A 14000-nucleotide genomic window follows, 5' to 3' on the forward strand; every position below is an offset into this window, starting at 1 on the left:
TGTTTACAATCGAGCACACATTCATTCAATCTCCATAGATAAACATTGGCAGTAGAATTCCCTATACTTAAGAGCTCAATGCCTTTCACCGTGGCACCGTCATAAGATGCCACCCTTTCCAGCAAGTCAGTTCGTCAAATCTCTGCCCTGCTGGAGCTGTCCCGGTCAACTGCAAGTGCTGTTATTGTGAAGTGGAAACGTCTAGGAGCTACAATGGCTTAGCCGCGAAGTGGTAGGCCACACCAGTTCACAGAACAGGACCACTGAAGTGCGTAGCATTCAAAAATCGTCTGTCCTCGGTTGCAACACTCACAACAGAGTTCTAAACTGCCTCTAGAAGCAATGACAGCACAATAACTGTTAGTTGGGAGTTTCATGAAATGGGTTTCCATGACTGAGCAGCTACACACAAGCCTAAGATCACCATGTGCAATGCCAAGAGTTGGCTGTAGTGGTGTAAAGCTCGCCGGCATTGGAGCCTAGAGCAGAGGAAACGCGTTCCCTGGGTTTGGCGGATGCCAGGAGAACACTACCTGCCCGAATGCATAATGGCAACTGTAAAGTTTGGTGGAGGAGGAATAATGGTCTGCGGATGTTTTTTATGGTTCTGGCTAGGCACCATAGTTCCAGTGAAGGGAAATCTTAACGCTATAGCATACATTGTAGACTAATATGTGCTTCCAACTTTGTGGCAACCGTTTGGAGAAGGCCCTTTCCTGTTTCAGGATGACAATGCCCCTGTGCACAAAGAGGTCCATACAGAAATGGTTTGTCGAGATCGGTGTGGAAGGACTTGACTGTCCTGCGTAGAGCCCTTACCTCAACCCCGGCAAACACCTTTGGGATGAATTGGAACGCAGACTGCGAGCTTGGCCTAAATGCCCAACATCAATGCCCGACCACACTAATGCTTTTGTGGCTGAATGGAAGCAAGTCCCCTCAGCAATGGTCCAACATCTAGTGGAAAGCCTTCCCAGGAGAGTGGAGGCTGTTGTGGCAGCAAAAGGTGGGACCAACTCAATATTAATGCCCATGATTTTGCAATGAGATATTTGATGAGCAGGTGTTCACATAGTTTCACATACTTTTGACATCATCTAGAGAAGATGATGCCTGGCACCATCAACAAACAACCAAGAAAAATGTAGTCTTATTCATACTTTTGTCTTAGCATCTGTAAATTAACCTCATTACAAGAGTCACTGGGATTGGACACCATCATGGACATTTGCAGTGGAGTAAAAGTGTGAGTGTAAGACATGGTGAGGTCAAACTGTGACATTGTGACTCCTCAATATTCCTCAAACTGCTATAGAACCACAAGCCAAGAGAGTTATATGTGGAAGAGCACCCGGACCATCTTTTGAATCATAGTAATCATCAATATCATTATGTAATATCTAAGAAATAGTGCCATCTACTGGGGATAGTTTTGCATTACCTCCAAATACACAATGAACATACAAAACATTAGGAACACCCGCTCTTTCTGCGACACAGACTGACCAGGTGAAAGCCATGATCCTTTATTGATATCACTTGTTCAATCCACTTCAACCAGTGTAGATAAAGGGGAGGAGACAGGTTATAGAATGATTTTCAAGCCTTGAGACAATTGCGACATGGATTGTGTATGTGTGCCATTCAAAGTGTGAGAATGGGCAAGACAAAATATTTAGGTGTCTTTGAACAGGGGTATGGTAGAAGGTGCCAGGCGCACTGGGTTGAGTGTGTCAAAAACTGCAACACTGCTGGGTTTTTCACACTCAACAGTTTCCTATGTGTATCAAGAATGGTCCACCACCCAAAGGACAATCAACCAATTTGTCCAACTGTGGGAAGCATTGGAGTCAACATGGGCCAGCATCCCTGTGGAATACTTTCGACACCTTGTAGAGTCCATGCCCTGAGGAATTGAGGCTGTTCTGAGGGTAAAAGGGAGTACAACTTAATATTAAGGTGTTCCTAATGTTTTGTACACTCAGTCATGGTCACGGATGAGCACAGAAGAATATGAAACTTTCTGTAGGGAGGTGTGTGTGTGTCTGGTTTAGATGAACAAGAATAATTGGTGTCATTCAATCAATATAGTAACGCATGCACACACACACAACATAGTTTTTGTGAAATTTCCTGACTTTTTGGAGTAAAAATGTTTGACCATTAAAGATCCAGATTTTCCCTAACCCTTCAGCTTAAAATAGCATTGTAACACATTCAAGACCTGAAAAATGTCAGGACATTTGGGTGAAATGTTAGGAAATTGTGGTCCTGATAATGTATGACAACTAAATACAACACTTACATTCACATAACAAGTCAAAAGGAGGGATCCACAGTGGTTTAATGTCTCAAAGCGCTTTGCCCTATTACAACAACAAAAAATACTAACAATACAGAAAAGGTACAGTAGTACAAGCTTACAAATACAATACAGAAAAACATGTCACAAGAAGGCAACATTGCCACGAGGCTCCGGCAGAGAAAGGGTTTAGAGGGGCAACCACGTGATGGTCATTACTCCTCCCACTCCAGGCTGGAAGATAAGGAAGAGGAAATGAATGACATTTAGAAAATAAGGTGGCAGAAGAAAGAAATAGCATGCAAGCAGGATCAGAGAAGGGAAATGCAATTGATCTGAACATAAAAAAATACTTTTCTCTTGTGTAAGGCACTTAGCTCTAACACTTTTTATTTTAATTTTATTTGTAGTAGAGGGGATGGACGGAGGCTGTGGCTTCTGGAAATGGTTGTTCTGATCTACTGTTCTGAGCTACTTTATTGGGCAATATTATGAAACACTACTCACACTGTCTCCATTAATAGATGTGCAAACATGCACAATCCAATATTATCTTACTTTTTTAAAACTCTAACCGCAAATGTATCAGATACATTCCAGTACCCATGTCAACTGTACTTGACTTCAGTACAAATATACACTATGCTACAATTGTGCTGTTAAAGTATTTCGATTTATGTTAGTTGGGATCAAAAGTTTAGTAAATTAATGGGACACTACCACATTTGCCACATCGGAATAATAGTCTCAGATTGTTTTGCATCTGTCTGGACTGTATTCAAACTCCATTGTCTTGGCAATGGTTCAAAGTAGTCAGAGTTGAGCCAATTTCAGATATCCACAAATCCAGGAGGATAGGCCTGGATTCCGGCTTAGTTAACAGGAAATTAAATAGACAACAATATTCTGTGACAAAACCATCAGGATTATATGAAATCAAATTTTGAATGAAAGTACAATTCAATCCAGTAGTAGAAAGATTTAACTATGGAAGTAGATGGTGGTACTCACTCAGGGCTGGAGAAGCTGGCAGTGGCCTTGATGATCATATAGAACAATGTGAGAGCGCTGAGAAGGCCGAAGCTGGCGATTATAAACCACTCCTCTGTCAATAAAAGGAAAGGAGGGGGGTTGTCACTGCAGCCCACCATGCAATGGGTTAAAAACCGAGTCCCCACAGGAAAACACAAAATATCTTTCCTCTCTTTGAAAACCAATGTGAAGCGGAAAAGTCAGGAGGATGAAGAGACGAGAAGATGAAGAAAGATGGGGCGTGTCCTTAAGATCCAGAGGGGAGCGACAGAGGAGAGAGGCAGGATGAGCTCGAAGACAGGAGATAAAGACCTGGAAGCACGGGCATAGTTTAAAGACAGAGTGTTATGCACACACAGGCAAATGTGCACATACACAGACAGACACATACGCATGACCTCCAACGCACCCACACAGACACAAAAGCAAAAATCGCACGCACATGCACCCACACAGCATACACCAACTGCGACAGAAAGAGAAACAGAGGTGTATGTCGGCCTACGGTGCATGTATCTATACAATGCATGTACACAGAGTATACCAAACATTAAGAACTTCCTTCCTAATATTGAGCTGCACCCCCCCCCCTCTTTTGCCCTCAGAACAGCCTCAATTTGTCAGGGCATGGATTCTACAAGGTGTTGAAAGCGTTCCACAGGGATGCTTGCCCATGTTGACCCCAAAACCTCCCACAGTTGTGTCAAGTTGGCTGGATGTCCTGTGGGTTGTGGACCATTCTTGATACACACGAGAAACTGTTGAGTGTGAAAAACCCAGCAGCTTTGCAGTTCTTGACACAAACCAGTGCACCTGGCACCTACTACCATACACCCCCCCCATTCAAAAGGCACTTAAATATTTTGTCTTGCCCAATCACCCTCTGAATGGCACACATACACAGTCTCAACTGTATCAAGGCTTAAAAATCATTATTTAACTGGTCTCCTCCCATTGATCAACCTGTCTCCTCCCATTCATCTACACCGATTGAAGTGGATGTAACAAGTGCCATCAATAAGGGATCACAATGTTTTGTATACTCAGTGTATAGTACTAATGTAAAGGCAGTGGCACTGGACACATTGAAAGAAGGAAATTGAGTCACATTATCAAACAGCATAAATTGGGTGGATTTAGGAAATAATGACTGATTCATTTAAGGAAGTAGGCCTAGGTACTAAGAGTTATAAAATAACTCACCTCACTCTATTATTTAGCTGTTGAAGTATTCACACTGATTAGCTGTGTTGTATGCATTACTGAATTACAATTACTAGCTTTAAGCGAAAGGACAGTACAAGTAGTTGTCGTAATAACTGCAGTGAAATTTCTCATTTTGTTGCTGCAGCGCTGTGAAAATACATTTTTTCCCCCTCATAAATAGTTATGCACAGTAAAACAGTGTGGGGTGTAACATTTGTTTTGGTAGGGGATCGGTACATTACAGAATGGCTTTTTGCCAGTTGTGCTTTTAGCCTTCTCGTGGTTGAAGTTAGGATCAGGGTGGGATAGGGATTATGGATTATAAAGACAGTGGCAGCAGGATTCAGGAGGGGGGGGGGATGACCTAGAGACAAGTCTCTGGGGCTGTATTGTGTGTGTGTGTCAAAAGAGGGGATGAAAAGCGGTACGGAGGGGGCGGGGAGGGATTTAGGAAAAATATTGTGTGTGTGTGTGTGTCAAGTCAATTTACCAAAGGTTTGCAGCTCCAGTAAATATTTTGCTACTCTAGTTATTCAGTTTAAAAAGTCTGTTTGGCCTTCACTCATTATTTAAAATGGCATAACCAGAGACATTTTATTTTGTCAAGGTGCATTCCTTCACTTAGTGTTTTGAACTGAAAAGACAGAGCTTGCATTCTGATTTGCCAGGATAAAAATACAATTGTGGGACACTTTTAAACACTTTTAATGGGTGCGAGGGTCACAAAGTGTGCCTGTACTCAAAAGGTTGAGAAGGAGAGAGAATTAAACAAAAAAAGAGAGAATTTCTGTTCTATTGTGTTCCAATTTTATAACACTGAATGTAACCTTTCATATCAATAAAGTCACTTGAAATAAGAAAGAGTGTGTCTGAGGCGTAAGCTGCTTACTGGTGACGGCGATGTTGATCTCTCCGGTGCGAGGGGTGAGTTCTCCGCTCTCGGAGGGGATCTGGGGTCCGGTACCGAGGGGGCCTCGGTGCAGAGGCTCCAGGCTGATGGACGTCTCACTGGACAGGTCTACCAAGGCCGTCCGCTGGCTGGCCATCGTCTGGCTGCGCCCTATCCTGTGGTCCATGTCAAAACCGGCGTTGTCCACGCACGGCAGGTTGGGCTAAAGGGGGAGAAGTAGTAAAAACAAAGGGGTTAGGGGAATGTTATGGTTAGTGGTTGAAGTCCAATTTGTGATAGATTAACTTTTGCCAATGTTAGCTCACGCTAGAAAGAACAGAGGCACGGCACGTTTTTAACACAACTCGATATTTTGATCGCTGACCCCGATTTTGACCCTGAACCCTAGCAAGTAGCTCTTGTATCAGCTCATCAAATCCAATGATACCACTTTAGTCTGTTCTGGTATGACTCTCATTTCTGGTGTCTGAGCGATAGTTCCACAACTTGCCAGCAGGGGGCATACTAGGGCTGTCTATACATGAGGTCACACAGCTGGCATAAACCGAGGGTTACACAATCGCCTGGATAAACATCTGTCACAATGACCGGGAGCAGCATGTGAAGGGCAATCTGGGGCAATCACATCTTAATCTACAAAACAACACATGCAGTTTAATAGACAGTGAAAGAGTTTGTTGTATTCTACAGTTAATCAACATAAACGTGTGAAATTGAGACATGTTTACATAATATCTTCTAAGGCCATCTTTTTCCTCTCATTATTTGGGTCAAGAATATCGTGTGATCTGGCGAGGGGGAAAAAAAGGTCTGACGCCATACCGGTACCAGCATACTAACTTTAACACATTTCCACTGATAAAAGGCACTAAGACATCGACTACACTAATACTCACCATGATGCCCAGAGCCTTGAGGATGTTCAGCTTACACATGGGGCAGGTACAGTGCTCGTTCAGCCAGGGGTCCACACACAGCTTATGGAAGACATGTCTGTGCAGAGAGCGAGACAGAAACAAAGAGCACGGTTGAAGAGCACGAAGCCACCTCCGCAAACAAGACCCCCAAATGGCCGACATGAGGCTCTTCAAAATCCGCTTTGGCCCTCTTTTCCCCCCTTTACATCCTGCGACTGGAGAATGACTGCTCTGTTTGAGCCGGCTAGGAGGGCCTGTTGTGTCTTTAACGGCAGCAGAAAGTTGGTGGGAAAAGGAAACGAGTCACGCTTTATAGACACAGTGGTCATTGTGGGGCAACTTAGACACAAAATGGACATTGTGTGTCTTATGACACAAGGCGGCCATTGTGGATATGAGAGAAACATCCTTTAAAAAAAAAATATATATATATGAATGGTCTGTTCCATATTATTACATAACGGCGGATGGCCAGTTTCACTGCACTCCAAAAGGACCATTACGACCACATTCACGGTAGCTTCTCCTGTCTACCTGAGCTCCTTAAATGTCTTTATTAAAAGGCATGGTACGCAAACCATTTCAACGTTAAATATCCTTATGTGGAGCATCCATAAAACAATACAAGGCCCCATTTATTGCTAAAGAACACTTGCTTAAGTGCGAGTAAAAACAATGCATAATAGAAAATACTCCTAAGGACAAACATAAAAGTGCAACGGTTGATTCTGCTAAGTGCCTGTCTAACATAGACTGGCATTTCCTGGCCATGGAGTGAAAAGTGCTGTTCCTTTTCAAAGCCTCTAACAGTGGGGGCACCCGGCCTCTAGCACTGCTTTATTGGCTTTCAAGGCAGGCACAGAAAACAAGGGCTTTATACATTAATGAGGAGTCCGTTTACCATACAATGGCTTGGGGAGAAAGTCGGTGTGCAGTCAGAAGCAGAGCTGCAAGAGAGGGACTTCTGGATAAGCCACAAGTGCAGTCAGACTCGGATAAGAGCTTGCGTTTTCAGTTTGTTTGTTTCACAGTTTAAATGTGTGTGTGCCACAGGAGGTTGGTGGCACCTTCATTGGGGAGGACGGGCTCGCGGTAATGGCTGGAGCGGAATGAGTGGAACGGTATCAAATACATCAAACACATGTTTCCATGTTCCAGCCATTATCGTGAGGCGTTCTCCCCTCAGCAGTCTGTGTGCGTGACTGTAACGAGTGTTGGTATCGGTCTGTGTATGCTATAAGTGAGCAACTACAGTCAGGGAGAGATTGCGCTCAGAGTATTTGGGGAGTATCCCAAATGGCACCCTATTCCCTATGTAGTGCACTATATAAGGAATAAGTAGTGCACCACATAGGGAATAGGGGGCCATTTGGGATGCTTCCTTTCTTAGAGCAGCGGGGGGGGGGGGGAATTGACGGTCAGACAGACGGGTTATTAAATACCATACCAGATGGCATCACGGAAAAAACGCAACATACCAACCAGAATAAATTACATTTGTTTTTTCCTGTCTTAGTTGGTATGTTTGGTTTATCCGGATGGCATCTGTTTTGACATCTAATATGTTTGCCTGCCTGCCTGTATATCTGTCTACCTTCCTGTCTGTCTGGATGTATATCTGTCTACCTTTCTGTCTGTCTGCCTGTATAACTGTCTACCTTTCTGTCTGTCTGCCTGCCTGCCGGTATATCTGTCTACCTTTCTGTCTGTCTGTCTGCCTGCCTGTATAACTGTCTACATTTCTGTCTGTCTGCATGTATATCTGTCAACCTGCCGGTATAACTGTCTACCTTTCTGTCTGTCTGCCTGCCTGCCGGTATATCTGTCTACCTTTCTGTCTGACTGCCTGCATGTAAAGTTGAAGTCGGAAGTTTACATACACTTAGGTTGGAGTCATTAAAACTCGCTTTTCAACCACTCCACAATTTTTTTGTTAACAAACTATAGTTTTGGCAAGTCGGCTAGGACATCTACTTTGTGCATGACACAAGTCATTTTTCAAACAATTGTTTACAGACAGATTATTTCACTTATAATTTCTTCTTATTATTATTTATTATTTCACTGTATCACAATTCCAGTGGGTCAGAAGTTTACATACACTAAGTTGACTGTGCCTTTAAAACATTTGGAAAATGGCTTTAGAAGCTTCTGATAGGCCAATTGACATATTTGAGTCAATTAGAGGTGTACCTGTGGCTGTATTTCAAGGCCTACCTTCAAACTCAGTGCCTCTTTGTTTGACATCATAGGAAAATCGAAATAAATCATCCAAGACCTCAGATTTTTTTTTGTAGACCTCCACAAGTCTGGTTCATTCTTGGGAGCAATTTCCATAACTCCTGAAGGTACCACGTTCATCTGTACAAACAATAGTACGCAAGTATAAAAACCATGGGACCAAGCAACCGTCATACTGCTCAGGAAGGACACGTGTTCTGTCTCCTAGAGATGAACATACTTTGGTGCGAAAAGTGTAAATCAATCCCAGAACAACAGCAAAGGACCTTGTGAAGATGCTGAAGGAAACAGCTACAAAAGTATCTACAGTGGGGTAAAAAAGTATTTAGTCAGCCACCAATTTTGCAAGTTCTCCCACTTATAAAGATGAGAGAGGCCTGTAATTTTCATCATAGGTACACTTCAACTATGACAGACAAAATTTAAAAAAATCCAGAAAAATCACATTGTAGGATTTTTAATGAATTTATTTGCATATTATGGTGGAAAATAAGTATTTGGTCACCTACAAACAAGCAAGATTTCTGGCTCTCACAGACCTGTAACTTCTTCTTTAAGAGGCTCCTCTGTCCTCCACTTGTTACCTGCATTAATGGTAACAAGTCTGAAAAATCCCCATTAGTTCCTGCCAAGGCAGCAGCTACTCTTCCTGGGGATTATTAGGGATTATGTCGGTGCTATGGTTTGAGAACTGAAATACTGGTAGTTGTTGTTACTGCATATCCTTGGATATCCTACAATAATTGGCTATCGAGACTGTTCTGTATCTGTCTACCAGCCTGCCTGTCAGTCCATCTAAATCTGGCCAGAAAACTTCCCTCCATTGACAACACACTGTCCTATAGCCTGATATTAAATGTACAGAGACACAAATTGAGTGGCCGTCAAGTATACTCCCATTACTTCAATGCATTTAGTTATTGATTGGGGATAGCAGTCTGTACTTAAGGGAGGCTCCAATAGGGTTGGTGTTCAGAGATACTGAATGCAGACAGAGAAGGACGCAACATGCACCCACATGATAAGGACTGATAAACTCCATTCCACATAAACAGCCCGGTTGTCGCCACTCGTTCTCTCACTCCCTCGCCCTTGTTTACTCGTTTGTCCTCATTTCCTCCCTCTCTCTGTTCTCTCTCCTCCAAGTCCGTGTGAATAAACCATGTGTTTGCCATCGGATCAAGTCTTAGATTATGGCTCCTCTACAAAACTACAAGTACTGAGGTTACCCAGAAAAACTACTAGTGCATTCTTGGTATCATTGCAGTGTGACACACACAGGTAGCGATGAAGGGCAGGAACCAAGGGTACATTTACCTTTGAACCACTAACATGACCAGTCAATCGCACATGTTACTCTAAATCTGTAATTAGCTTATCCATGGATTGTGGACAAAGAAAGATCTCTTTAGCTAGCCTAACTCTGACACTAATTCAGTAATTTTGATATGGTGGTTATCCTGCAATGCATTGTGTCTATTACTTAAATAAACGATAGCAGGTTTTGAGGCCAGCCAATTCTAACTTTTCAATTTCCTTTAAAATGTTTGAAACATGTAGACAATCAGCATGTCCACAATTTCTGTGAGGACGTACACGCGAAGAAGACTCGCCCCTTTCAGCCTCATAAGAAGGACCTGTGTCCTTCACTTCCCCTTCTCACAGCAATCTGAGTGCTCCTCTTTGACAGAGACTGGATAAGCAGGATGGATGGAGAGCATTAATGGCGATTGGCCAGTTTAGTCCTGGACTTACATTTCTGATATCTGATCTGTACTGAGCTGGTCTGTGCTGGACTGAAGAAGGGGGTACGTCGTCCTTGCGTCAGTTGGGCCAAATGAAACACAGTCCCAATGCAATTATGCAGAGATTGGCCGGCTGAGTCAGCTGCTACTCAAGACCAAGGGTGCATCTCCAAAGTCTAGGTGGATAAGAGCGTCTGCTAAATGACTTAAATGTAAATGTAAATGTAGGAGAACTTTGGAGATGCATCTGCAGAGACAGGATTGGTGAAAGCAATGTGGCCGGATGCCTACTGGGAATCGTCTTTCACCTGTCCAGTTCTTTCACATCAGTGCAGATGAAAGAGAGGAGGAAAGTAGAGGAACACTTTCTGGATGTGCCATGTTCTGACCGAATGATTGATATGTCTTGACATGTCTTCAGAAGGACACCTTGGGACACATCTTGAGAGTGACTGTGATGACCAGCAGTGTCCTGTCCCTTAGTCCAGTTTCTTAGTTCCATCAGCAAAGGCCAGAGAGGACACGGCAGATGGCGCAGGGAGGGGTGTGTGTATGTGTGTACGAGACAGAGAAAGACAGTGTCCGTGCCTGCGTGATCATAAGCCTAAGTGTGTGTTTGCACGTTGCAGAGTGTGTGTGTGGGTCAGAGGAGGACGTTTAAGTACGTGTGTGTGTGTGTGGGTCGGAGGAGGAAGAGGACGTTAAAGTACGTGTATGTGTGTGTGTGCGGGGGGGGGGTGATGGTGCTGGATGCGCCTGGAGGTCATTTGGCAGCGCTGGGTCTAAATATAGCCGGAGCGAGCTTGCAGGGGTTACGACTCACAGCGAGACCCGACGGCCTTGATAGCAGAGCGTCTGCATTTCCAAAACAGACCAGACTCCATTTAGCCAGAGCTCCTCCCTCTCTCCCTCACTCCCCCTCCTTTTTCCTGGCAAGACCTTAAATGTCAACTCTAACAGACATTACATTTTCCACTTCCTTTGTAAACCTTAGTGATCCACTAAACCAACACATGCTGTATGTGTCCTACAACTGATCCTAAATCAGATCCAAATGGTCAAACCAGAGGTGATTAACAGGTAGTAAAAATGGGATTTTATGGATTAAACATTTTTCACCTGACCTGCACACATACAGTATTTACTTTTAGCTCGTTCTGTTTTCATATTCCTGTGGTGTTATGTATGTGTGCAAATGACCTACGGCTAAATTGTTGTGGGGCGTGTCTCTGGTCTAGCCTGATGTGCGTCAGTACATTCGTCCCACTGAGCAGAGCTGCAGGAAAGGTGTGTGACGGATGAGTGTGGTGATTACCTCAGACAGGAGGAGAGATGTCAGGGACGGGTAGAAACGCACGTCACAAGGAGGGAGGGAAGGAGAGGAGGAGGGAAGGAGAGGAGGGAAGGAGAGGAGGAGGGAAGGGGATGAAAGTGGATGGTGTGACATTGAGAATGAGTGGATGGCGGACATGATGCATTCCAAATCCGAGTGAGTGTCTGTTGCGTGTAAGAGGGGCAAGGATGGCGTCAGGCTGTCAGCTAAAACTCCTGGTTTAGGATGTATATACTGTAGGTACTAGGACAGACACACACAGTCTTGTACAACTAACCTTGTGGGGACACAAAATTCAGTCTCATTAAAGATCCTATTTTCCTTAATCCCTAACCCCAAAATGTAACCCCAAACTAACAAAATGTCCCCCCAATCCCCACATGCACTCACTTGCAGGGCAGGATGCGGACCACGTCGTTGAGCTGGTAACCCTCGATGCACACAGCGCAGTGGTTGAAGTCCGGGTCTGTCTCCTGCAGGAGACAGACAGTACAGTCAGTGTTAGACAGCCACAACTAACAGGAAGTCATCTACAGAGGGAGTGAATGAACAGTGGCAATGAAACAAATACTTGACCATTCGTATTCAATATCAACCCGCTTACAAATAGCTGTTTTGTGCGACAGACCCGAGGTGGAAACAGCGCCAAACATGGCCAGTGTCTGACGTGTCTGTGACTAACTGCCCTGGCATGCCCATCAGTCGGGGGGATGCTAAATCATGACATGGGAGGAAACGAGGGAGAGAGAGAGAGAGAGAGAGAGGGGAGGAGTGGCTGGTAAGTGAGAGAGAAAGAGGTGTGAATAGGGGTGGAGAGGTAGAGAGAGATCACGTGAAAGACAGTGACAGACAGGGGGATGACAGTGAAAACATGACAAGAGAGGTATAGAGAGCCCAGGAAGAGAGGGGGGTGGTGGGATTGCTGCCATCGTTCTTTGAATCTAAGAGAGACTGACAGAGAGGGCATGGAGAAAGTGAGAGAGCGAGGTGGGGGTGGGGTGGGGGGGAAGCGAGAGAAAAAAGTGATGAAGAAAGAGAGAAAAATAGAAACAGTGTGATGAAGTGTGATGAGAGAGAGAGAGAGAGAGAGAGAGAGAGAGAGAGAGAGAGTGATAGAGGGAGGGAGAGAGTGTGAGGGAGGGGGGAGAGAGAGAACAGAGTGTGATAAAAAGAGAGAGAATGTGATAGAGAAGGAGAGATGGAGAAAAGAGAGAGAATCAATGCCATATTATTTATGGAGTGTGGCTATCTGTCTCTCCTGACAGAGGAGAAGCCGCCACAGAGGCACAAGGACATACCAGCGCCCAGCCCAGCCTGGTCGGGGACTGAATTAACCAGAGCAAGCAGGGAGGGGCTGATCGATATGACAGGAACAGGGCTCTGAGAGAACACAGACCCCGCTGTCTGCTATCTCTCCAGTCATACCTGGGAACACTAGCCTAGTCCGACATGCATGTGCTTTAGATAGCTCCACTGACGGTGTACAATGGTGGCCCCATACGACCATGGCAATAATAGTCAGAGGAGTTGGCTTAAGCCCATATAGATGTGGGACCAGGCAATGTAAAGATTGATAAAGTCTGATAGTTTGTGAAGAACAGTAAATGATCTGTACCAGGTTGCCATGCAGATATCAATATAGAGAACAAAACATAGTTGTGAGGCCCATCTGACCAAGTGGGGCTGGCTGCTGTAAATGGCCGTCTGAATAAATATGAATGCTGTCGTCTACAGCGACTGCTGGCACAGAATGAGGCCAAGGCACACAGCATAGACCAGGGTATATAACCGTTGAGTAAATGTCACACAAAATATCTGGGTGCGCCATTTCTAAAAAGAGAGAGATTTTTTATCTATTTTTTTATAGTTTCCCGCTATAAATCGTACCTGTCGTAAACTGTGCATACAATTAAGCATTATAATTCCACCTGGAAAACGCCCATCGATGACCTTTTATGGTGAAAATAACTCCTTTATTTGCGGTTTGATTTGGAACTTTTGGAATTCGGCCTCAGCAGTGTAAAAAAGAAAAGAAAAAAAGAGCCATGACAAAGTAGATCAAATATTCTTGGAAGTGATGTCAGAATGTTTTGCAGTGACTCAGACTTTCACTGTAGTATTCAGCAAAGGACAGTGACTATTTCTGAAATAAAATCAACAACTTCCGGCACAGCCAGAAGAGGACTGGCCACTCCACATAGACCTGGTTCCTCTCTAGGTTTCTTCCTAGGTTTTGGCCTTTCTAGGGAGTTTTTCCTAGCCACCGTGCTTCTACACCTGCATTGCTTGCTGTTTGGGGTTTTAGGCTGGGTTT

The 14000-nt window shown here is 44.2% G+C and overlaps 1 protein-coding gene across 6 annotated transcripts in view; it reads right to left on the reverse strand.

Moving 5' to 3' along the window:
- The window catches only part of rnf130 (ring finger protein 130), a 72935-nt gene that overhangs the window by 1453 nt on the left and 57482 nt on the right, over nt 1-14000 (reverse strand). For 3 of the 6 annotated variants that reach the window (XM_064973983.1, XM_064973982.1, XM_064973984.1), the window contains exons 6-9: nt 12077-12159; nt 6347-6443; nt 5430-5652; nt 3314-3407 (exon numbers count right to left, since the gene is read on the reverse strand). In XM_064973983.1, the coding sequence (XP_064830055.1) occupies nt 3314-3407; nt 5430-5652; nt 6347-6443; nt 12077-12159 (497 nt within the window). Of the gene's footprint in view, nt 1-2326; nt 2537-3313; nt 3408-5429; nt 5653-6346; nt 6444-12076; nt 12160-14000 lie in introns of those variants that run through there. The other 3 variants (XM_064973986.1, XM_064973988.1, XM_064973985.1) reach the window with 2 other exon arrangements.

This window comes from Oncorhynchus masou, chromosome 9 (assembly GCF_036934945.1).
Source record: "Oncorhynchus masou masou isolate Uvic2021 chromosome 9, UVic_Omas_1.1, whole genome shotgun sequence".
Classification (NCBI taxonomy): Eukaryota; Metazoa; Chordata; class Actinopteri; order Salmoniformes; family Salmonidae; genus Oncorhynchus; species Oncorhynchus masou.